Genomic DNA, 23,278 nt, shown 5'->3' with positions numbered 1-23,278 from the left:
GGCTTAGCGACCCACAAAGGGGCAATTCATTTCATACGGGAGTGAAAATGCACCGTTTCTCAACACAGAAATAAAAAGGCACGGTTTAAATCATCAGAAATACTTTCAGTGCAGCTGGGAGAAAGAGAAGGTAAACTTTTACAAAGTTTGATGAAAGAAGCTGGACAAACAAAAAGCTGCTTCCACCCTGGGCTGTGTGATAATGAGACTGCATGTTTCACTGATGTTTTATGGAGGATTAGGCCCATTAATCAAAAAGATAATTGGCAAAATAAACTCTGAAGTTAATCATTACGCAGCGGTTCTGTAAGTTAAGTATTTTCCAAAATGTTGAAACAAAAAAATCCATATTTAAAGACTGCTTCTCGTTCAAAGAGCTGACTATTGGATTTCAGGCACCAATTTTCCTGCCCTAAATGCATTAATGACATTTTGAATCGAAACCCATTTATGCTAGGTGTGTTTGCTGCTTGTTTGTCGATGGCAGTCAGACGCTGACACAAGTTTGATACATATTAATGTGGATCAAGGATGTAATGGATGTAATCGCAGCAGATATTGATCCACCAACAGTTTGTGTTTAGTAGCACCCTGTTGTCTTGCTAGGCCCCTCAATACACAAGAAAAACTGTGTTCCTTTGATTTCAGTACTCTGAAGCCTAAATCATCAATGCAATAACACAACGCATCCTCTGGGCTCTGCTGGGCTCAGGAGGCCAGAACCTGGCTCATACTTCAGCACTGGCACGTTGTCTTTAGACTGCTTACAGCCATAATATAGTTATGTTCCTCCACTGCCTTCAGCGTCTCACTGACTTTCATTGACTTTGTAAATCACTGCCTCCTACACACATCTGCATCCTCACACCCCACATCCCCCTCCCTCCACAGGTGCCAGCAGGGGGGTTACCATGGAAACCAAGACTGTGATGAAGCGAGAGCAGGAGGAGCAGTCGTCCCAGATGTCTCACAGCATGCAGCTGTCCTCCCAGATCAAGAAGAAGACTTTCACTTCCAGGTGCAAAAATATGCGTCTCACATCAGCTGTGCACATTAAAAAGCAACAGTAGCACTGTGGAAACTATTCACCTTATTTAAGGTCTTTCTGACATTTATCAGCAAAAGGCACAAACATTATAAAAAAGTCCATCTGATCCCAACCAACCAAGCCATTTGGTCCATCAAGACGTTTCTTGCAGTCGCAGCTCAGTCGCGTTGTGGTTCACAGTGTTATTCTTTCAAGGACACAAGCTGCTGTTCCAGTCAACCAGTGTGTTGAAAGACAAATATGAACAGCAGCAAATGGGACTGCAGAAATGCAAACACTTTGTGCCACAACTGTTGTTTTATATTACCAAGATAGACAGAAGACAAATGCAGGAGAAGAGGGTTCATCCAAACTGGCATCATATTCCTACGTTGGCAACAGCAGGAAACCAAACAGAACAGCTCCTTTATTTATTTATTTTATTTTATTTAACCAGGTTGGTCCCATTGAGATTAAAAACATCTTTTTCAAGGGAGACCTGGCCAAGACAGGCAGCAGCAACTTTAGGCACAAAGTTACAAACAGGAAGAACAAAAAAGACAAAGCGCAGTCAATAAAACACAAGACAATGGATTAAAAAACACACTCCAGGAAACTACTGTTCAAACAAATCCAGCTAAAACACTGGCATCTTAGTTAAATAAAAATAGCTTAACATATTTTGATGCTGTTTCATTGCCTCTGTTTGGATAGGAAGGGAAAATAAGCTCAGTTTTAATTAGATTGAAAATAATTAAAAAACACAGACAAATGTCCAGTGAGATTAATACAGGATTTCAAACTCAGACTTTTTTAATGCAAGAGATATGAAGAAATTTTGGCCCTTTAATCATTTTTTATGTTGTTGTTGCAGTTAGGTCAGTTTTACTAAGCTCAGCATATTTTCAATGAGATATAGTGATGCGAAAAAAATAAAAAATAAAAAAACGTTCTGCTAAATGGTTGAGCAGCAAGTTGAAGGGATAAAGGAACAATGCTGGATGTTTGTACTAAAGGTGTGCAGATTCTCAAACCGAAATGTTTTTCATATGTTATCGAAATCCCTGAATTTGTCTGTAAAGTGATTAAAAATTTCAGTTCTAAAACAGTAGGGCTGGGACGATATGGTATTCTCGCAACTTGATTCTACTGCAATTTTTAGGGTGGCGATTCGACTTCAATTGCGATTCTTTGATATTTAAGATTTTTTTATGATTTTTAGTTTGCTTTTTTAACACCAGACCATGTGAAAAAGTTAAATGATGATGACAATGTCTACAGGCTATATCAGGAGCCATATTTTTACCATAAAATTCACATCATGTGAGTCAGAGAGAAACATTTCCCCCTCTGCTGGAGAAAAGTTGCAACTTTTCTCCAATCCAGTTTATAAACAAAGACTGAAAATGAAGAATCTGAATTTGGAAAAAAAGAAAGAATTTCTGACAAAGAATCCTGATTTTGATATTGTCAAACAAAAAAATCCTGACATTTTCCGGATTTTATCTCCCTAAAAAAAAAGCATGAGATCTTCACAAGACTTACTGAAATTATGAGGTCATTGCCTAAGGGTATCCTAACCACAGACAGTATATAGAGTGGACAGTGCGGCTCCACCATTTATCATTGTACGGTTTTGAAGCCAAAATACCCCCGTCACAGGCGCCACTATTGTAGCAGTTTGGAGCCAGAGTCTGCGCAGTAGAGACGATGAGGGATTCTGGGAGAATCTGAGTGGAGCTGGGTGACAAAAATAATAATTATTATTTTTCTTTCAAGAGTCTAATCACTTCTTGACTCTACCTCCCGTCATATTATACAATCCCCCCCCCAAAAATACACAAGAACTGCAGCTGTCAATCATCATTAAATGTTACGTAAAACCTCGTTTTTAACCTGGTATAACTAATGAAAACGAAATTTTTCTGAAAAAAGAGGACTTGAATACAAGACAGCCAAATGATATCTTCAAATCACCACAACAATCGGACCTGGGAAACATTTCTACGAGGTGTATTAATTTTTTTAAGTTTGACCACAGCCCATCTGGAATTGCTGGAAAGCCAGATTTTGTAACCTATACTGCAGCCAGCCACCAGGGGGAGCAGTTTTTGTGGAGACCCTACTTCGAGCCGAGCAAGATGATGTCCACTTTTTTTACAGTCTATGGTCCTAACAGGTTCATGACACGTTGGGACAAGCCTCAAACATCACAGCCTGCTAATGGCTCTTCCCCTGACTGGCCTAAAGATGACTGACCAATCAGAGGGAGGGGGGTTTGAGGAGCAGGAAGCCCTTAAAGAGACAGCAGCTTAAACAAATATTTTCAGTCAGAGGCTGAAATAAGGATTTTCTAAAAGACCAGAATGAGATAAACTGTAATTTTTTTAAGCTTCAAATCATGTACAGCTAATAGGAAGTTACCAGACGGAATGTATAAAGTTTTAAAAAGAAGCACAGTACCTCCCTTCAAGATTAAGTTTACCCCAGAAGTCTTCTTTTAATAGCTTTAAGATAACTTTAAATAAATTCTTATTGAATAACTTATCTAATCTGTTTGTCTTTCTACTCCCTCATTCACTGACTGCCAAGCCGCAGGCCTGTTAAATTACAGAAAGGTGGGAGACAAAAAAGGAAAATCAAAAAATCAAAAAGCAGATACAACAGTACTCCCAAGTGATTCCAGGGAGATCTAATAGAAATCACTTCTGGTCCTGCTCTAATAGTCTCAAGTCAAATTTGCCTTCATTTTCACCGCCCCCCTGCTGTAGCGAGTTATTAAATTAGGCTAACCTGTAGGTCTGCAATCTCCTCTGCAGAATAACAGGAGCTCAACCCATTTCCTCAGAAGGGATGATAAAAATAAGTGATTATTCCATCAAGCTTATTTGAGCCACATTTGGAGTTCATAGCTCTCCCTGCTAAAAAGAGTTAAGAGGCAGGTGCAATGTGGAATAACATCCTCTGTGGAGAACACTCAAATTTAATCCTAATATTAGAGCGAAATAAGTGTCCTCTTGGTACAACTGGAAACAAAACTAAGTGAAGAGTTTGTCTTTTTGGTTTAGTTCTGTTTTTTTGTAACATTTATTACTATCCCTGGTGCAAGTTGTTAACATGCATACGACATTTACAACAGAACACCGACTGCCCTTTAAAAAATTCCTCTTTTTTAAATTTCACCATCACACTGGGTTAATATTTTGAGGAAGCCTGTTAAAACAACACAACACTAAAAGTGTACGACCTGCCTCTCCGACTACTGACATGCACGGGAGCACATGTGTGTGAATGTTCCTGCTTATATGTGTGTGTGTTTATTTTGTAAGTTCACGCGTTGGTGAGATGTACTTTGGAGATACTGCCCAGCCACACACGCTTTGCTCTACATTATTCAAATGGCCCCTGAGCACAGACTCAGAGGGAAGCTGAACAAAGGAAAAGAGAAAAATAAGACGACAAAAGCAGAAGTTGTCCCCTGAGTGCTGTGAAATGGGGAAATTTCCCTGCTTACAAACAAAAGAAAACGAGAAGTCGTGTCGATTTGCATTACCATTAGTGAGACGGCTTATTTCAAGTTTCGCCCGAGGCTACTTTTTAGTGGCAACAACAGTTATACAATTCAGGTAAACATTTAGTTCTGGTTCACAAACTTAGAAACTCTTGCATTTGTTTCTGTGAGTTTCAATGCAGCTGTTGTAATTTAATGTATTTATTCTACATTACATAAAAAAGTAAAGTATTCAGACTTTAAATAGTCTATCACTGAAGTTTTAATAACGTGTGAAAGGCATGTGCATAAGAGAGCAAGAGTTACAGCATCTCTTGTTACAAAAATTCCTTTCAGCTTCATTGCCTCGAGTGCCCTTGTCACCAACAATTAATACCCCTCTCCTGTTTATGGGGGCGCACATCATAAAGGCCAGCTCAGTTTATTGTTGTTGCTTTAAATGGAGAGCTCATGCTTCAGAGTACTATTACACACATGCGCCTATTGTGTCTGCATTCATGTCTCTGCCACGACATGCCCATGATGAGGAAAATACTTGAAGCCCCTAAAGAGACAGCAACTGGCACTGCGTCTGGTTTGTTATGACTTTCCTGAACGTGTCCATGTTTGGTTCATCATGTTCAGTTTGTGCTGCGGTCAATCATCGGGAACACAAACAGCTTTACAGCCCGTTGACAAAGGACACAATGTGGGTCTTAAACCGAACATTGCAGTTGATTGCATGCTACGATGCCGCCAACAATTAAAATTGTCATTGTACCATGAACAACCTGTTGGCTATGATCCAAAAGTCTTTGGCTCACGATCATCATTTGTCATCATTTGCCTGTGCTTACATCAGCGGCCAATGTTCCTCCTGATTATATAAACTCCCTCAACAATAGCATGAGTGTTTGAACACCAGAGAGAGAAAGTGGAACACATGCAGAGCAGAAACAGCTGATGATGATCATAGAAAGAAAACAGGTTATTAAGCTTTGCATCGTGTGTCAAAACTAAATACTGGAGTCCAAAATGAGCTTTTGGTTCTGCTGCCAGTGGCTGGTGAAATTAGAAAATTTGCAGCCATATCAGTGAAAACAAGGCATTGGAAATTACATTTATTCAGTTCAAAGTTAAAACTGTTGGGATTTAAAACTATGATCCAAAGTGTAGTTACACAAATGAACGTTTTAATCATATAATTACTTACAAATGTGTCAGAACTGAAATCCCATCTCATCTGTTAAACCCTCCTGGCTTTTAAACACACTGGCTGAATTACCAGATAATCTACCAGGATACAGCTACATGCATTTCTGACTGTCAAACTGAACAGACTACATAGACTTATTATGCCCAGCGGCTGTGAAATACAAAAACTGCAGCCAGCAGCGACAATGCAGCCATTGTAACTGACAACTTCTTCCTAACTCTCTACTCCCTGTTTGACAAGAGAAGACAACCGATTGTGTTTTTTTATTTGAATATGAGCTCAAACTGTTTGAGCAGATCAGAGACAAATCTGCTTTGTGACACAGTGAGGCACACTTGGTGGTTTACCCCAGAGCTGCACAGTTTGACAGAAGGTATCAGTGCAAAGAACAATATAAACATTGTTTTTCAAAGCAGGCCTGACGCGGTAATCTCCGTTTTTAAGTTGATGTTGTTTTGTTAGATTATGGTTTTCCACCACAGGAGGAAGAGACAAAGATTTTATCGATCTTTTTTATTTAACCTCAGTTGAACCAGGAGAAATTCTCTGAGATTAAAAACCTCCTTTTAAAGTGTCCAGGGTCTGAGAGTAATATAGCACTTGTCTGAAAATCTGTCAGCTTTTTAGTTCATTTGTTTACCGTTGGCCTCTGGTCTTTCTGGCTGATGGTGTAGGTGCATCTCAGTTATCTTTTATTTAGTTTTCCGGGCCATCTTCCATAATATCTCATGTCTTTTCAGTGATTTATGTCTGTGTTTAGGGATTTTGACATAAGAACTACACCTGTATTTTGCAACCATCCCTTCAATTACTTCCTTCCAACTTCCTTCCATGACAGGGCTTGAATGGGAGGAGGGTGAATATTGAAGCAGCAGCTGACTGCTGTTTTTTTTTTGGCTGTTCACACCACAATGGTTTTAGGATACAACGCAAAGGTATTGTTGCGTTTTAGCTAGAGATGCACCGATCCAACTTTTCTGGTCCCAATACCGACACCCATACCTGGGCTTTGGGTCATTGCATAATGGTCTCCTAAAAGGTTCATGACACGTTTGGGGAACAGGCCTCAAACACCAAAGTCTGCTAATAGCTCTTCCCCTGACAGGCCTAAAGGTGGCTGGCCAATCAGAGGGAAGGGGGTTTGAGGAGCAGGAAACCTTAAAGAGACAGCAGCTAAAACAAAGATTTTCTAAAACACCAGTGTGAAAAAAATTGAGATTTCTTTTTCCTAGCTTCAAATCATGTAAAGCTACTATGAAGTTACCAGATGGACACCATAAAGCCTTAAAAAGAAGCACAGTACCCCCCTTTAAGATTAGGGTGGGTATTGACCAATGCCGATCCAGATCCGATATAGTGTTAAATGATAACCTGCGTGCTTTACTATGGGATAAGACTGGTAATGTTTTTAGGAAAAAATAAAAATGGGTACGTATGGAGTTACTGAAGTTAATTTTCATTTAAACTGAGTGTTTAAATATTTAACAGCGGTTTGGTTAAAAATGCTTCAGAATTTACAGAAAAGAAAATTTGATTGCTAAATGTTATACCTTGTAGATTAAATCATAGTTCAGACTTAGTGTCAAGCTCGGACTGATCCTTTCCCACCGATACCTGATCAGTGGGAAAGCTTTGGCGGGCTGGATTGACGCCGATTGACACCAGGATCAGATCAGTGCATCCCTTGTTTCAGCCTCTCTTTTACATGAAAACTGCGTTTTGGCTGACCTAATATGAGCGTTTTTGTTGTGTTTCCATGTGAAACATTGTCGTGTCAATTGGGGCCTTTATCCCTGCAATCTGTTCTTGACTTTTCCTTTCCTTTTCTTTTTTTTTTCTTTTTTTTTTCTTTGAGGCGATAAAATGGGGGAAAGCCTTGTCGCTGTCTAAATTGCTGCCAAACTTCAAGAGACAGTGAGTTATCATTGTCTGAGGTGAAAGCTAAGTTGTCCTTACCCATGTTGAATTTACTTGCACAAATTTGCTAGAGTATGAGATGCATGAAATCTGACCAAAATGGGGTAAGAAATTTCCCTCCTAGAGATGGAAACTATTCGACTGGGGGGCATAAAACAGCCAGAGGGGAAATTTAGAATCCACCGATCTTTTCAGCAATTTGCAGCCAAGTCCTTAAATAGCACTCTAAAGCATTGATGAGACTAGACTCTAAAGATTTACCTGCAGCTCTTTTTGTAATGTTTCAATAACAGGAACAGCAAACTTAAAATATTTTTTTTCTATCTCTGTCCTTTTGAAATGGATGCAACACCTACACAAAAATTTATTTTTGTTGTTTCATTAATAATTAGTCATCTCCAGTAACCGTTGTGGCAGCTGGCACTACAGTGTTCAAGTATGTTTTATTACACTAGCCAGTAGATGGCAGCATAAAATGTGTTATAGCCCATGACAAAAAAGAAAAAAAGAACTTACAAGTCTTAGCTCCTCCTGAAGTTGTCAGCATTGTTGAACATACCCTTGGTGTTTCTAACAGGTGAATTTTGTCCACCCACCTGCTGCAAAATTATAATGTACTTGTTTTCTACGCCAACAATGCTCTCAATGCAGTCTGGATGGTAAAACAAAAACATTAAGAAAAGTTCCTGGAACTGAAGATTAGGGCTGCCACGATTAGTCGACATAATCAACTACGTCGACGATAAAAATTCATCGACGCAAATTTTAATAGTTGACGCGTCGTATTATTGTTTTCATTGTGGTTGTCGCATTGTGAAATCAAATACCAGGGGGTAATACTCATTTGTAACTTCAGTTCACAGCATGAGGTGCTGTGTTATTGGATACTTTTATGGGGAAAGATCGCAAAGTTCTATGTGAGGAATATTGATGAGGAAAAATCTCCACTCCCAGAGAGCGCTGTGCGCTGATAGAGGCTCTGACGGAGCCTGACAGCTCCCGGAGTTTAGCGTCTGATAACGTGATTTAGAGAGTCTCCTTCACTCTCTGTTACAGACAATTTTTCAGGATCTGAGTCACAAACTAGTGTCAAAACTCCCATAACTTTTGAGAAAAGAGGACATTTATCTGAAGGAGCTCTCACTCTCAAGCTCACACTGCACCAGTAACACTCAGCGGGGAGGAGGAGGGCGGGGTGCACATGAGCGAAATAGCGCATGTAGAGAAACGAAACTAAACGCGTTGTCATGGAGAGCTGGGAGAGAGTCAGGCAGGATCATAGAGAGCAAAGCAAGCCCCAACAAGCAAATAAACATTAGAAAACAAGCCCAAAGTCACTAATAAGCAGTCTGTCCAACACTGCGTACAATAACTTCATTTCCCTGTTCCCTGTTACCAGATTTTTTTTTTTTATAGTACCAACTTATATTTTTTTATGTCATCATGAATGAAATAAAGACAAACAAACAAAAATGATACAGGGCTGACCAATCAGAGGTGAGAACCTAACTCTGGGTAAATGCAGTGAAAATGCAACACACAGGTTGAATTATAAAGGTCTGCACATTTTAAAGGCCAAATTAAGTTGAAACACATAATAACTGTGATTAATCGACTAATTGAAAAAATAATCGATAGATTAGTCGACTTTAAAAATAATCGTTAGTAGCAGCCCTACTGAAGATGATAAGTTATTGGGCTGTTCTGTTTGATGTAGGCTAAAGGTGTGGAGATAGAAGACCTTAAATGGATTTGTAAATAAGAATATACCAGTGTTTCAGTCAAAGACCAACCAAGTGGTCTAAAAAGCAAAAACTGCTGAGTAAGGGCTTTATGATTGAAGCTCCATGATACACAGTGTCCATAACGTATAAGATCTGTCATAAACATAATCCAATATAAGAGATCATTAGAGCTGTTTTTGGTCTGCTGATAAAAGGAAAATCCATGCAATAAATATTTACATTCATCAGGAGCCTTCTCTGTTGTTCAGGTTTAGAATAGGACAGACGTTGCTGCTTTCTAGTGGCAGAGGGGGATAATGGCCTGAGGAACTTTTGGTTGCATAATGTGCCATGTGCTGTAACAAATGGAAAAGTCATGCTAATACATACGCTTAATCCCTCCATCAACACTTCAAATATGTGTGAAGGATGACAAGGGGAAGTATTTATTTCTTCTTCATCCTCCTGTGCCATTTGATAATATGCGTGATCAATTTCGTTAATCAGGTTGTATCTTGTTTCTTAAATGCAACAGTGATGAGGAGGCCTCCTATGGGGATTACTTTCCCATCATTTCTGCTGACGTGATGTCCGTCAAAGAGATCCTGAACATGGAAAACTTCCCCCGCCACAGGACATGGTGAGAAATATATTTCATATGCTTTTATTGATCACTTATAAGACTTAAGGGGGTTTTGATACAGATAAAAGCCTCCATTTGTGTGTGTGTGTGTGTGTGTGTGTGTGTGTGTGTGTGTGTGTGTGTGTGTGTGTGTGTGTGTGTGTGTGTGTGTAATGCCACATAATGACATCAATATCTATTTTGAAATAACAGATTTTGCGGGAGATCAATAGAGAAGTTGTTAATGGATGAAATAATCCAGAGTGTCTGTTTCCATCACACTGCTGCATAGATCACATTAAAAAGAGCCATAAAAACCCCTGCTGCTCATTGATTGGCTCATAATGGGCTCATGCCATCATGAGGAGTGAAGGGGTAATACGACAGAATAATGGGACTAATTTGATGGGAATAAAAATGCAGCACTCAACTGTTTTTGGCCCTGATCCAGTTTGTTTTAAAACACACTGTGTCTGGCATTACAGAGTCAATGAACGTGCCTTAAAGCTACTGTAAAGGGTTTTCAACGGGATACTGTCTCTCCTCACAAATTTCAATCATTGAGAAGTGTAATGATAACAGAAATAGTAATATTCATTTAGGATAGGCCTGTCACGATAACAAATTTTGCTATACGATAATTTTCCAAAATATTATTGCCGATAAACGATATTATTGTCAATATTATTTTGGGGGGTTTTTTCCATTTTTTTCATTGATGTAATTATGATAAATGGGATTTTAATAAAGTGAGTACACCATATCAAAAGCAAGAAACTTTAATTTCTTAAGAGTATTTAACTGTTATTAAAAGGTCAGAATCTTTAAAAAAAATAAATAAACTAAACAAAAATTATAATAAATTAAACAAACAAGAAAGAGAAAAAAATACAATGAAAATGAAATGGACTCTCTTTTAGAAAAAAATACATGTCAATGAAAATAATTAATTCTAATCAAAAACAATAAAACATAGACCCTGTCTCACCAGAAAAAAACGAAACTCCAAAAAAAATAAAAATAAAACAACAAAAATAAAACTATAGCCTAAATAAAAGGGAGTTTATACAGTTTCTGAATTGTTTGTAACATGTACTTTTTCCCAGTCAATCTGTACTGTCTGTTAAACATTTTTAACATTTCTGGCTTTTAACCGCAATGTAGCTGTCTTTGAGCACCCACCATTTGGCGCTTTTATTTCTATTTACTTTGCAGACCTAAAGCCTCAGTAAGAGCAGATTGTCAAAGAACAAGGCTCCGCTGCACCTCCCTCTTCTTCTTCGTCGCCACTATTTTCAAACAAATGAGACATATCAGCTCGTTGGGCGAGCAGCCCCGTTGCAAAAGATGCCAAAGATCGCATTTTTGACAGATGCTCACTCCGCTATAAATCCACTAAATCCGCTATAGAACCTATGCACCCTGATGTTAGGAAAGATAGAAGTAGTGAGCCATCTTCTCATTCAGCCTCTTTGGTCGAAAAAGAGGAGGAAAACAAACATGCATGCACGTGTCAGTTTATTGAGGCTGGCAAACTTACCAAGGACGTTTTCATTTATTGTTCGGTTAATCAATTTATTGATTATCATGACAGGCCTAATTTAGGCATGTAATTACATAACAGGAATATCATTTGATAGTATACATTATATTCAGTTTCTTTTTTTTTAAAAGCAAGTGACTCCACAGGAAACTTTTTAATCTTCTCCATCATCTACATTTCTCATTTTAGGCGCATTGTCTTTATTCCTCATTTTAAATTTGAGTCCTCCGCCAGTACACGCTGAACCAAAGACTGAGAGCCAGCCAGCCCCTATTTTTCTCAAGAGGACTTCCTTCCTGGATGATCTGTTCTTGTCATAATTCTGCCTCTCCATCAGTAGTCACCACCACATCCTCCTGCTCCACTTCATTTGACAAAGTGGAGTGGCTCAAGTTACACTGGTGCTCTGCCCTGCAAGCTGTACTGCAGAGGAGCTTTTATGCCAACACAGTCTGAATAATCAACAGGAATTAGGGCTCTTCTCCGGACTGTCTGTAAAAGGCCAGCTGTGGACTTCTTTTCTCACTCACTGTCATGAAACCAATGATCACTCTGCAGAGTCAAAGTGTGAAACTCTTTTATATGTAGATAAAAGGAGCCTTAAAGAGTCAGAAATCGTAGCTAAACGGCTCACCTTCTCTTCATTCAGGAAACATTTGATTTTTTTTGTTAGCCTGAACGGTTGAGGAGTTACAGTGATTCGAAGAGCACTTGCAAAATGGGAACACCGTTCATATATAATTTCCTCTCTTGCTGGGTGCAGTTTTGACCTCCATTTGTGGGTACTTTGACAGACTGTGGTCACTGACAGTGGTTTTTGGTAGACATGCACCCAATGATTGATCTGTGCCAATTTTCTTAATTTTGGGGATCGGCACACCCTTACATATGAAACTGATCTTATATTCCTTAACGTCTGACAGCCAGCCATTGTTGCTTTTTGCACTGAGACCTAAAACTCAGGACACTTTTTTGGTTGTTTAAGTTAAAGCATGAAGATTTTATTATTTCACAGGTATTGTTTAAAAATGTTCAATAAAATAAGATTGGAACACGTATATGCTGTCAGTTATAAAAAATAAAAATGAGTATTGGCCCAAATCGGTATTGGCAGGTCAGGTTTTTTAAAGATCAGTGATTACTGATCAGCTAGAAAATTGTGATCAGGGCACCCCTAGTTTTTGGGGATGATTTGGAGCCCATGCTGTGGATTCCACTAGAGTTTTGTGTGTTTTTTTGATGCAATGCTGTCCCAAAGTGAGCCCAAACCCCTCCGGGCTTTTCTTTTTTAATAGTTTTGTATGGTTTGATTTACAGCAGCCGTGAAGTGTGACGGTGCTGAAAAGATGTGAAAACTGGATCAGTCCCAATGAAATAACAAAATTCGATGCTATCCGATCCTCCAAAAACAGTCACATCCCGCGCCGGATACCAATCAGTGTATCAGATCAAGACATCCCTAGTTTTCATGAGGAAGTGAAGAAAGTAGGGCTGGACGATATGGCCTAAAAAAAAAAATCTCAGATTTTTTCACAAATGATTTGATTTACGATTTTTTGACGTTTTTTTTTTTCCTTTAAAAAAAACAATAAGTACAAATGACAGAGAAAACTCAAAACCAGTTTTGTTTTGATTTTGTCAAAAACTTAATAAAAGTAACCTCTATTTGACTTGGAATTTGAATTTTCAGCTCTTCTTCTGTTTCAGTAACTTCAATTTGTAGTTTTCAAGGAGGCAGACTTATTTAAATTCACATTGAAAGCTGCACCATTTTGTACATTTTGAATTTAAAAATACTGCTAGGAAAAGTGTGTACAGTACTGTTTCAGTGCACTACAGCACTATTCAGTTATATTCTAGGTTTAAATTACTAAAAATACACTTAATTTCTGTCTAGTTTTAATTTTTTAAGGCTGTAGCCTGTTTATCCTTTAATTTTAATACAAACAAATAAGTAAAAATAAAAGATATCTATTCAAGTGTGGGCTCACAAATTTCATGCATTCCTGCATCAGTCAGTTCCCTGGTCGGGGCACCCCAGTCTAAAAAGTCTGGTCCGCCCCTGCTTGACAGAGCACACCTGATGCTGATGCATTATGTTGCTCTGTTCATCAGCTGGCTGAGCAGAGGGAGTTGCAGGGAAAGACAGGACTCCGATTTACCCAGGTAAAAGTCAAACAACTTCGCAGTCATGTCTGTCCGAGCAGCGCGCCGTTCTGTTCGATCGCCCATCATCGTCCCGTCTCCCACCCTGCAGTTTACTTTCACAAATCATGATCCATCCAAATCACCATAAGAGGGGATTTTCTTTGGTAGAGGAAGGATGTTCTGAGAAAAACTAATGTATATATCTTTACTATCTAAATCTCAAAATGATCAGAGCATTAACTTTGAAGAGCAGCAGGTTTTACGCACATCAATCATATCATTAATAATAGTCTGCAGGTGAACCTGAAAGGGTCCCGGCTTTGTAAATGTTTCAGTCAAAGATCTAAACAAACTCCTGAAAAGTAACTGATAGAAAACAGAGGATTGGAGGAAAGGGATTTGAACGTTCCCTGACGAGAGGTTTAGTTTATTTAAACCTCTTAGGGCTGTTGATACGGACTATAAGGAACACGTGTCCATTAAGGTGCTGGGTGTCAAAGACACACAAGAACATTTTTATGACATTTAGGTTTCTGTTGTTTTGTTCGTGAACTGTTAAATCACGCTGCACACACACGGAGTCAGCGCTTGCTGCGGTATAAAAGGTGCGCAACAGTGAGGAGAAAAAAATTGAATTTTTCACTTTTCAAATCGTCCAAAAGGAAAAATTTGAATTTATCTATATAATCAATATATCGCCCAGGCCTAGAAGAAAGGGTGTAAGGACAGTCACTTTTGTAGAGCAAAAGTCTCAAATATATCAAATTATTAATACCTACAGTATAAGTAAGCATCAAATGATGTATGGTCTTCTTGGTTATCCGAGAAGTGTATTACACACTGGGCTGTTAGCTGGACTTACCCCCCCACCAGTTTCTAAAGTCCTTAACTTATTAGCGAATAGGAAACTGAGAGGATTGTGATGATGACAAGAGAGAGCTACCACTTTCTAAGTGTCTTAAAACCATGTTGCAAGGACAGGATTACAGCTCAGCTGTGGAAAGGATGTCATACATCCAAAAATAAGTCCCAGAATAGAGAGGTTTAGGTCACTGAAAACATGAAGCAAGAGGATTGTGGCCTCTTGTGACATGATTTGCTGAACAAAATTCTCTTTCCTACCACCGGGACACTAGATGCCCTGTCGGTGTCACAAAGTACAGTAGCTCAATGGCACTTCCACATTTAGAGGCTTAGTGGCAGCTTCTTTCCTGTGCTCCAATCCCTTTAGAAATAGTCTGTTGTTGAGTCAAAAAGAATCGTCTTCTTTGTTGTGCATTCAGTTATTGAATTCTAAGAATAACACAGATATCACACCATGAAAGAAAGCTGTGGCTGGCAGCGTGAAGGGATCCATGACCAGAAGTCACAATGAGATTTAAAGGAAAGGATTGGTGATAGTAGAAGATGGGGTTTCAAAGGGGAGAGAGTGAAAAGGAGGGGGGAGTCATTGAGGGTGCAATCACCCCCTCTTGTAAGACAAAACACATCTGACAGTAATGAGCCTCAGCTGCAGAGATGTAGGCTGCCAACTCGGCATCTCATTAGGTGCCCTCTCTCATGCCACCGCCACCACCCTCTATATCTCACCATCTCATCAACGAGTGTCTGTCCTATTCCCTAAAGTGCTTTGTCTAATTTGGTCTTGTCTCACCTTCAGTCGGCTCCACCTGTTAAAACCCTTTACCTCTGGAATTAGCTAGATCCATTCCCTCTCAGTGGCGAACATTTGCCATCAAACCCCAATTCTTCACAAATCTCTCCACCCTGCTCATAAGTGCTGAGACGAATACGGTGCGGATGGATATTTTAGGATGGAGGCTGGATATCTGGTAACACTCTGGATGATTGACTCCTCCCAGGATAAGAAAGGAAGGACGGAAGGATGAACTTCAAAGCTCTCGAGGATTGGCACACTATTTCTGGAAGGTCTGAGGAGTGTTGCGAGATGTGGGAGCATGACATTTGTTTTGATTTGTGAGGAAATGAAGGCGCTCGATCCTTTATGCGATGGCTCCACATTAAAATCTGATTCACATAATGGTTTCCCGGCTATCATCGCCTCATTGTGAGGGGGTAACATGTAAATTATGCAGCTGACTCATGCCCTGTTTGTCTTGAAAGGATGGGTTTACTGTTACTTGCACTAAGATGCGATATAAAAAATCTCTATTGGGAGCAATAATTAAGCTATAAACCGTCTCATATCCACTGACTAGATGATTTCCAGTGGTTCATTCCCTCAAGACCTCAAATCTCTGAGCTCAGAGATTAGAAACACCGACAGGCACACTCTTTACTAAACACGCCTGTGGCTGAAAACATCTTTACCGTGGATCTGAGCTCTCGAGAGTATGAGTGGTGTGGATACCTACAGGTCTGCATATGCACGTATTTAGATTAGCATATTTATGGATGCAGTTTGTGTATTTCTCTGAATTATGGCAAGCATTTGAAGGGCCATTCATGCTCGAGTGGCCATCAAAGCTCAGAGAAGCGTTTGTGAATATTTAAGATTAAGTCTCTCTGTTTGTTGAGGTGGTGTGCGTGCGTGAAGAAAGGTTCAAATAATTAAACCCTGGGGAGTGTCAATCAAAAGATGGTTCAGGTTGCACAGCCCTCTGGCAGTGAGAGTATTATAAAGCTGCATGTAAGAGGAAGGCGAAACCCAGGATAGTGTATCATGAAGCATATCATGTATATGTCCATAAATATAAACGAAGAGAATTGAGATGTCATGGACATTAAGAGATATTCACGGCTTCAACCTGCCATTCAGATGTGTTTTCACTAAAGTCTATTACAGCGGTCCAGTAAACACTGGGACATGCCCTTATTCCTGAGAAAAAAAACATTAAAATTATAATACAGGAACTCAGATCCAAAGGTGCTGATGCTTCAGAGGCAGCTCAGCTTGCAGCCTCCTCCTGCAATCCCAGGTGAACATTGGTTTTTAGCATGAAACCATAACCCAGTCTGTAACAGATTTAAAATGTTGGTGGAGGAAATCTCTGATAGTTGGGCTTCCAGGAGACTATTTGGAGATAAGCAAATGCTTAAGCCACAGCTCAGCTCCCAGCCCCTCATGTCTGCCTCAGAGCATTAGAGATGCCAAATTGTTCAGTTTTTATGAAGTTATTTGTATTTGGCCTATGAAAATTCAACTCTTTTTATACTTTGATTCAACTTTTTTTTTAACTTAAAATTCAAAAACACAGAATTCAATTTCACTTCACAAAAAGAAGATTCAGTTTTAAAATTCAGAGGCAGAGACACTCATTGCATTTCCCACACTGGTAAAGCTAGCATGCTAGTGCCCCACAACAAAAACAAGCTTTCTTTTTTGTCTCTGCCTTAAAGCTGCAGACAAAGATATATGGATTTCTCTTTTGTGGGTGAACAGACGAGCACAAGCACATGGCATCTCTTCAACCAACTTGATAAAAAGGCAAGTCAAGGATATGACACAGGCTGCGATGGAGCGGCTGTCCACACCTGAAGGATTCCTGAAGAAAGGCACATCATCCCTCAGCGAGATTTGAGAACCCATGCTGCAATCTCTTCACAGTTACGTGACACAGCAGTGTCAGTGGAGCTTCAGATCCCGCTGACAAAACCACCCACTCCTCACAACCTTTGAACATGTGTGACAAAGACACATGGGTAAAAATGGAGCAGCAAACCAGCAACATCATTGCTCTGCAACAAACTGCAAACAGTCATAAAAGTCATGTTTGACTGCAAACAGACTTGAACAGAATGAAACAATAACTTGCCAAAAAAAATCAATGTGAAATTGTTGTTTTTGTATTTGTCAAAGGTTGATTTCTATTGTTACAATAAAGCAGTTGTCTGAGGTGCTGTCACTTTTATCTGATAGAGGTCTGAATTGTTTTGAAAGCCTACAAAAAAATCAAATCAAGAAATTGACTCCCTGTCTGGTTGTTGTTTGAAATCATTCTGAAGCTTAATTATGATCCTGAAATGTGCAGACAAACAACTTTCCAAAGTTTTAGAAAGTATTAGTCCAAAATGAATTTGCATTCTCGATGCAAGTGTTTCAACTGCATCAGCATTCTACACAGATCACCTTCATGGCGTTTGTATTCAATAACATAAATAACAGATGATATAACAACTTTGACCTAAACAACTCCTGCTGCACTCCACCAGGGACATCTTGAAGGACACCCTCGCAGCTGATGAGGAGTATTACAGAGACCAGTGGACCATGTTTGGGAATGAGGCCGAGAAATTGGAGGTGGGCGTGATCATGAGCCAGCGCTTGTTGCGCACTCGGGTGGACACTTTGGCACTTCGCAGGCAGGTAAAAAATAATCCTGTTTTTTTTTTCTAATAATGACTCGTGAAAATGACTGAAGTGTTTCTGCTCTGTCAAACAATATTTATCTTGTTTTCAACCCTGCAATATAACTACTACTAGTACTAAAAGTGTTCTTTTTTCTATGCATGTGATTTCTTTGAGCTTCTGTTTTGTTAAATTATTATGTCTGGTGTCTGGTGTGTTATGTGTGGGCTGGCTTGTACTTTGTCTGCAAAAAGCAACTTGTTTGCTAAAAGACAATCAAAGAAACCTACATACTGTGAGTGATGTAAGTGAAATACACTTTCTTTGTTGATAAGTAATTTAGATCATATAGGTTGGTGATTAAAAACAATGGATATAAGAAATGTTCCAAAATCCCTGATCATTTAAAATAAAATTCCAACTAACAGACTGTCTAAAGTCAAAAGTACTTAAGAAGAAAAAAGAAGAAAACAGCTGAAACTTAGCAGACTTTATCAAACATAGGGTCTGTGTTTATAATATAACATTAGCTTGGCAAGAGCAAGAAAGCAGGTGAGGATGGGAAGTGACATGCGAGAAAGAGCCATAGATTGGACTCAAACTGAAGCTGGATTAAGAGCTATTAAGTCTGTAGGGCGTGCAACCTAACAGGTAGGCTATACCGGCACTCATACATTATGAGAAAACATGTTTTGTTTTTCGACTACAAAGAAAGAATGATTTAGTTAATCAATAAAAATATAAACACAGAATCTGTGAGTGAATTATGTCAAAGTTTTGCAAATGTGGCCAACACTAGCAAAGCTAGCACCACCTACATTCAGGCCATGTCCACACGTAACCGAGTATTTGGGAAACCGCATACATGTCTATACGTTAAGGCCTGTTGTCCAAATGAAACCGAAGTTTTACGTCACTGAAAACAATGTTTTCTGAAAACTCTGGCCAAAGTGAAGATTTTGGAAAACCCTCGCTGGAAAACTGAGATTTTGGTTCTCAAAAGCCACAGCTGATTAATGAGGGTTCATCCTGATTGGATGTCACGGGTTTCATGTCTGAAAAAAACACTAGCAAATTTGGGTCTGGCATGCTGCAAGCCACACTCACTAGCAATTTTGCCCGGTGCGTGTGAACAACAGTATTTTTAAAAATGAATGAGGGGGAGTTTTTCATTTTTGAAAATACCCAGCTTTGTGTGTACAAAGGCCTGGGTCCTCCTTGCAGGTTAATGTCTCCATGCCAACACACATTGCTCTGGTTACGTGGTTAGGTGCCTTTTTAACAGGCCCAGCCTGCATACAACTGTGATGTATATTTTCTTGATCAAATTACTGCCAAATGGCACCCTGCTACAAGATGCTGTATCTCCACCACACCTGTTCACATCAAATGGCAACCTCAGGTCTAAAATATAAGACAATGTGGAGGTGCTAATATCTTCTGTTTCTTGAATGTCCTCTTAAAGCTGGCTCCAGAAGTACCAGATGTCACCAACACACCAAGCCAAAAAACTGTTGTTTTTTTTGCAGCAGAAATAGACATATTTACAATCTGGTACAAAAAATGTCACTCTTCTGAATTGCTAATTTCACTATTGGCACACACTGTATGGGGGATGAATTTTATTCTAACTCTGTAGTTTAGAGCATCACTTCTTATATGGCAGCAAAAGCCGATCTGCTTCAAAAATCAGTTTCAGAAACAGGCACATGATGTCAGGAGACTATGTCCATCAATGATACAGTCAATGGTTTACATCTGGGTGGAGGTGAAATTTAGCAACAAGTATCCATTAGCCAGGTGTCTTTGCTACAGCTTAGACACAACATCTCACTTTTACATTGGGCCTATGATAATAAAATGGTAAAGAATTTATTTTACTAGTGGTAATTTTAGTGTCGACTACCAAGGTAATATTTGATTGATGTTTGATTGACAGCACATTCAAATATCTAACCCATAAAACACTGACTGAAACAGCATTGCTGCAGCCTGTAATTTCTGTGAGATAAGCTGTAAAGGACAAAAATAAGAGTAAAAAAGAAAGTAGAAAAAAGAAATCTCATTTGTGTGACCTACTTTGATATCACAAACAATCTAACAAATGTAGTAAGGAGTTTCTAGCTTAACACTTGGATTCTCCTTCTTTTGTTTTCCTCTCATGTTCTCCTGTGCTTAACCACCTTCGGACTACCTCGAGTATAGGCTTGTTTCTTATCTCATTGTTCCTCTGCTTTGTTTTAATGGCTTCTGAAGGACTTGGCTGCCTCTTTTAGAAAATAAAGTTTCTTTAGGAGATAAAGAATATTTCTCGGCACACTGCTTTTCCCCTTATCTGTATTTATTTATCATTTAAAAAGTTTCCCTCCTCTTGAAATGTCTACGCTCCAGGCAGAGAAGAAGAAATCTGCCCACATGGCGTACATGGAGCGTCTGAGCCAGAAGGCCCCAGACTTTCCCATTCCTCTGAGGGCTCACACCGTCTGGGAGGGCATGACGGTCAAACTTGCCTGTACTGTGCAGGGCTGTCCACCCCCAGAGGTCACATGGTGAGAACTCCTATGTCTGCTGCTATCGAGTCCCTGGGCTTAAAAACGTCTACCAAGTTTTTAATCTAAAAGTTTGTGTGAAATTCAGTTTTATTTAGTTTCTCAGTTGGCTGGAGAGGGTCAGGGCAGGACAGTCTCACTTTAAGAGAATAGGAGAATGGTGCATTTTGTGTGTGCTACAAGACGCTGTAATTTACAGCAGACCCGACAAATTAACACTGATGTCATTGGTCAGTTCTTGCTTCTCATCTTTTAAAGTGTTACTCTTTTTTCATTACCATAAATTTAATGCATGATGTAAAAAATAGAGCTGAAGGACAGTGAAGGTGAACCTGTAATCTTTTTATCTTTCCTGCACAACGATCTGAATCACTTAATCTCTCCAAAACACAAGCACATTAGTTGTAGAAATTTCTCGTAGAATCTCATCATGAGGTACGGTTGTGAAATGTAAAAACAAACTCAAAGCTATGCAAAGCCAAACAAGAGTTATGCTCCCCCAGGTTTGATCCCCGAGTTAAATATCCCTCTCATTTGAAATCACTCGTTAATTCAGGCAGCATTCCAAAAAGTCGACCTTGATGCTTGAGCTGCTGTGAGCCTCGCTGATGAACAGCCTGTGTGCTCAGTATTTCACCATTCCATATGGGAGCCATCGAGCCCAATGAGCTGCCCTCAACAGTGCCCGGCACAAAACAGAATGAAAGATCAAAGACCTCCTCTGGCTGCTGGAGATTCAGCCTATCGACCAGCATTTGATCGCTGAATGAGGAGTCAGTGGGCCGGGTTATGAACCACCCAAGTGCAGCCTGTTGCTCACTTTCCCTTTCAAATAATGACTTTAAAAAAACTTAAACATGCTTTCAGGTCTGTTTCTTTATTCCTTCCTCAGGTATAAAGATGGTCTGCCTCTGAGGATGTCTGATCAACCATGGAATTACAGCCTTCAACAAAAATATGGTCTGAACACACTGGAGATTAGAAGGTAGGTCACCAGATCAAATACTTAATAAAGTTATGAAAATGATGTTGAGTTATGTTAGGGAAAAACAATATTCTGTTTCCTCAATGAGTTTTAGAGCTTGTAGCGTGGGCTACATGGGTGACAGAAAAAGTCAATCCTCAACAAGTCCCATGCTAACTGTTTTTGCACTAAACACAAAAATATGCAGCATTAAAAAGCACTCTTCTGGATGTTTCAGAACAACTCCAACAGACTTGTGGATAAAGTTGTTGATAAAGACCAAAAGTGGCCGTCATACTGAGGGATTAATGCTAGTGCTGTTTTGTAAGCCTCCTCCATTACCGGAAATCAAACAACAAAGTGAGCCAATTATGTTGAGTGGTCTGGTGTTGAGGCCTCACATCACTTACTTTCATTATGTTGCATTTGGGATTCATTTAACAGCCACTCCAACAGAGTGAAGTGTGTTGCCTATAATAAAAAAAGCACAATATGTGCAGTAAGAGCACAAATCTGTAAAACTGCTATGCATTTTAAATTCAACTCAATCTTCAACCACTCACGTTGTTTCAGGAATACATTCACTGTTTATCTGCAGATGCTCTCCTGAGGATGCCGGCGAGTATAAAGTAATAGCCAAGAGTCTCCTGGGTGAAGCCATGACCTTTGGCACACTTGTGGTCAACTGTGAGTAGTTTCATATTTCGTATTGGGTGAACAATATTGGAAATCATATTCAGTGTTACAAAGATGGGTTCCATAAAAATAAAGGCAGGATGAGAGTCCAGCTTAAACTCTCAGCTGCTGATGAGACAGAGACACTGAGGTTGGATATTTGAGGAGGAAACCACCTGAGGAGCTGTTTAGGGATCTTATAACCAGTTCAAGAGCACATTTTGAACCTTCTTACAGTCTATATTTCAAATCTAGTTCCAACAGCAATTTACTTTTTAGAAGTATGCACCAGTGGTTAACTTTAACAACATAATTTGACTCATTTTCTACTCACAAAGCAATCATAAATTCAACGGCTGTGCAGCAAAAAATGAGTGATGCGTGTTATTTTTCCAAAAACTAGTGCACAAAGCTGCCTTTGAAGATTGTTGATTTTCATGATTTATCTTGTGTTTTTTTCTTTACACTTGGAAGCTGATTTAAAAAAAGATATTATTACTTAGATATAAGCTAGACCTAAACAAATTTTGCTTGTGCCTGTGCCTTTCCAGTTACCATTCTGTATATGTCAGTTATTTTTATAACTAAAAGACTACTGTTACTACTACAATAGTTTGCACATTGCAGACACTGCCCCCTAGTGGCTTTGTGTGAATTTTTAATTGAGGCTCTTGACGCTTTTCATCTCATGTACTTCCATAAAAACTGGTTTTATAGCTCAAAATATTCTACCTATTAGCTATTGTACAAATATTGTAGTTATAATTGTTGATAATGCTTTGGTATTTCAGCTGCAGGGCGTTGATAACTTTGTCCAAGCGTTTCATGAAGACTGAGTTAATGATTGAACGACACCTGCCAATCAAACCGCCCACCCGCACGTCTTCGTAAAACAGATTCAGAGCATGTTGTAATTTACAGATAAACGTGGGGAAATGACAGAAAAAGAGCAGTTAATGTTCTCAGCTCCATTTTCCAACAACTTCTTGAACTGGAAAACCGAGAAAGGTGCGAAAGAGGAGAGCCGAACGTACTACGAGACTGAAAAAAGATAAACCAGTTGAGATAGCTTCAGCGGTCGTGACGGCTAAGCG

General features: G+C 39.3%; 1 protein-coding gene across 1 annotated transcript in view; it reads left to right on the top strand.

The window, feature by feature from the left end:
- Positions 1-911: 911 nt before the first annotated feature.
- The window catches only part of myom3 (myomesin 3), a 66,267-nt gene continuing 43,900 nt past the window's right edge, over positions 912-23,278 (top strand). Inside the window, exons 1-6 of the mRNA XM_074683634.1 lie at positions 912-1,018; positions 9,910-10,014; positions 17,861-18,014; positions 20,388-20,545; positions 21,438-21,530; positions 22,108-22,196. Coding sequence (XP_074539735.1) covers positions 912-1,018; positions 9,910-10,014; positions 17,861-18,014; positions 20,388-20,545; positions 21,438-21,530; positions 22,108-22,196 — 706 coding nt within the window. The remainder of the gene's footprint in view (positions 1,019-9,909; positions 10,015-17,860; positions 18,015-20,387; positions 20,546-21,437; positions 21,531-22,107; positions 22,197-23,278) is intronic.

The sequence above is a fragment of the Halichoeres trimaculatus genome, unplaced genomic scaffold, assembly GCF_033239565.1.
Source record: "Halichoeres trimaculatus isolate MK-OKI-2021-1 unplaced genomic scaffold, fHalTri1.1 fHalTri1_scaffold_12, whole genome shotgun sequence".
In the NCBI taxonomy this organism is placed as follows: domain Eukaryota; kingdom Metazoa; phylum Chordata; class Actinopteri; order Labriformes; family Labridae; genus Halichoeres; species Halichoeres trimaculatus.
Note: the sequence above shows the minus strand (reverse complement) of the source record. Positions and strands in the feature narration are given on the sequence as shown.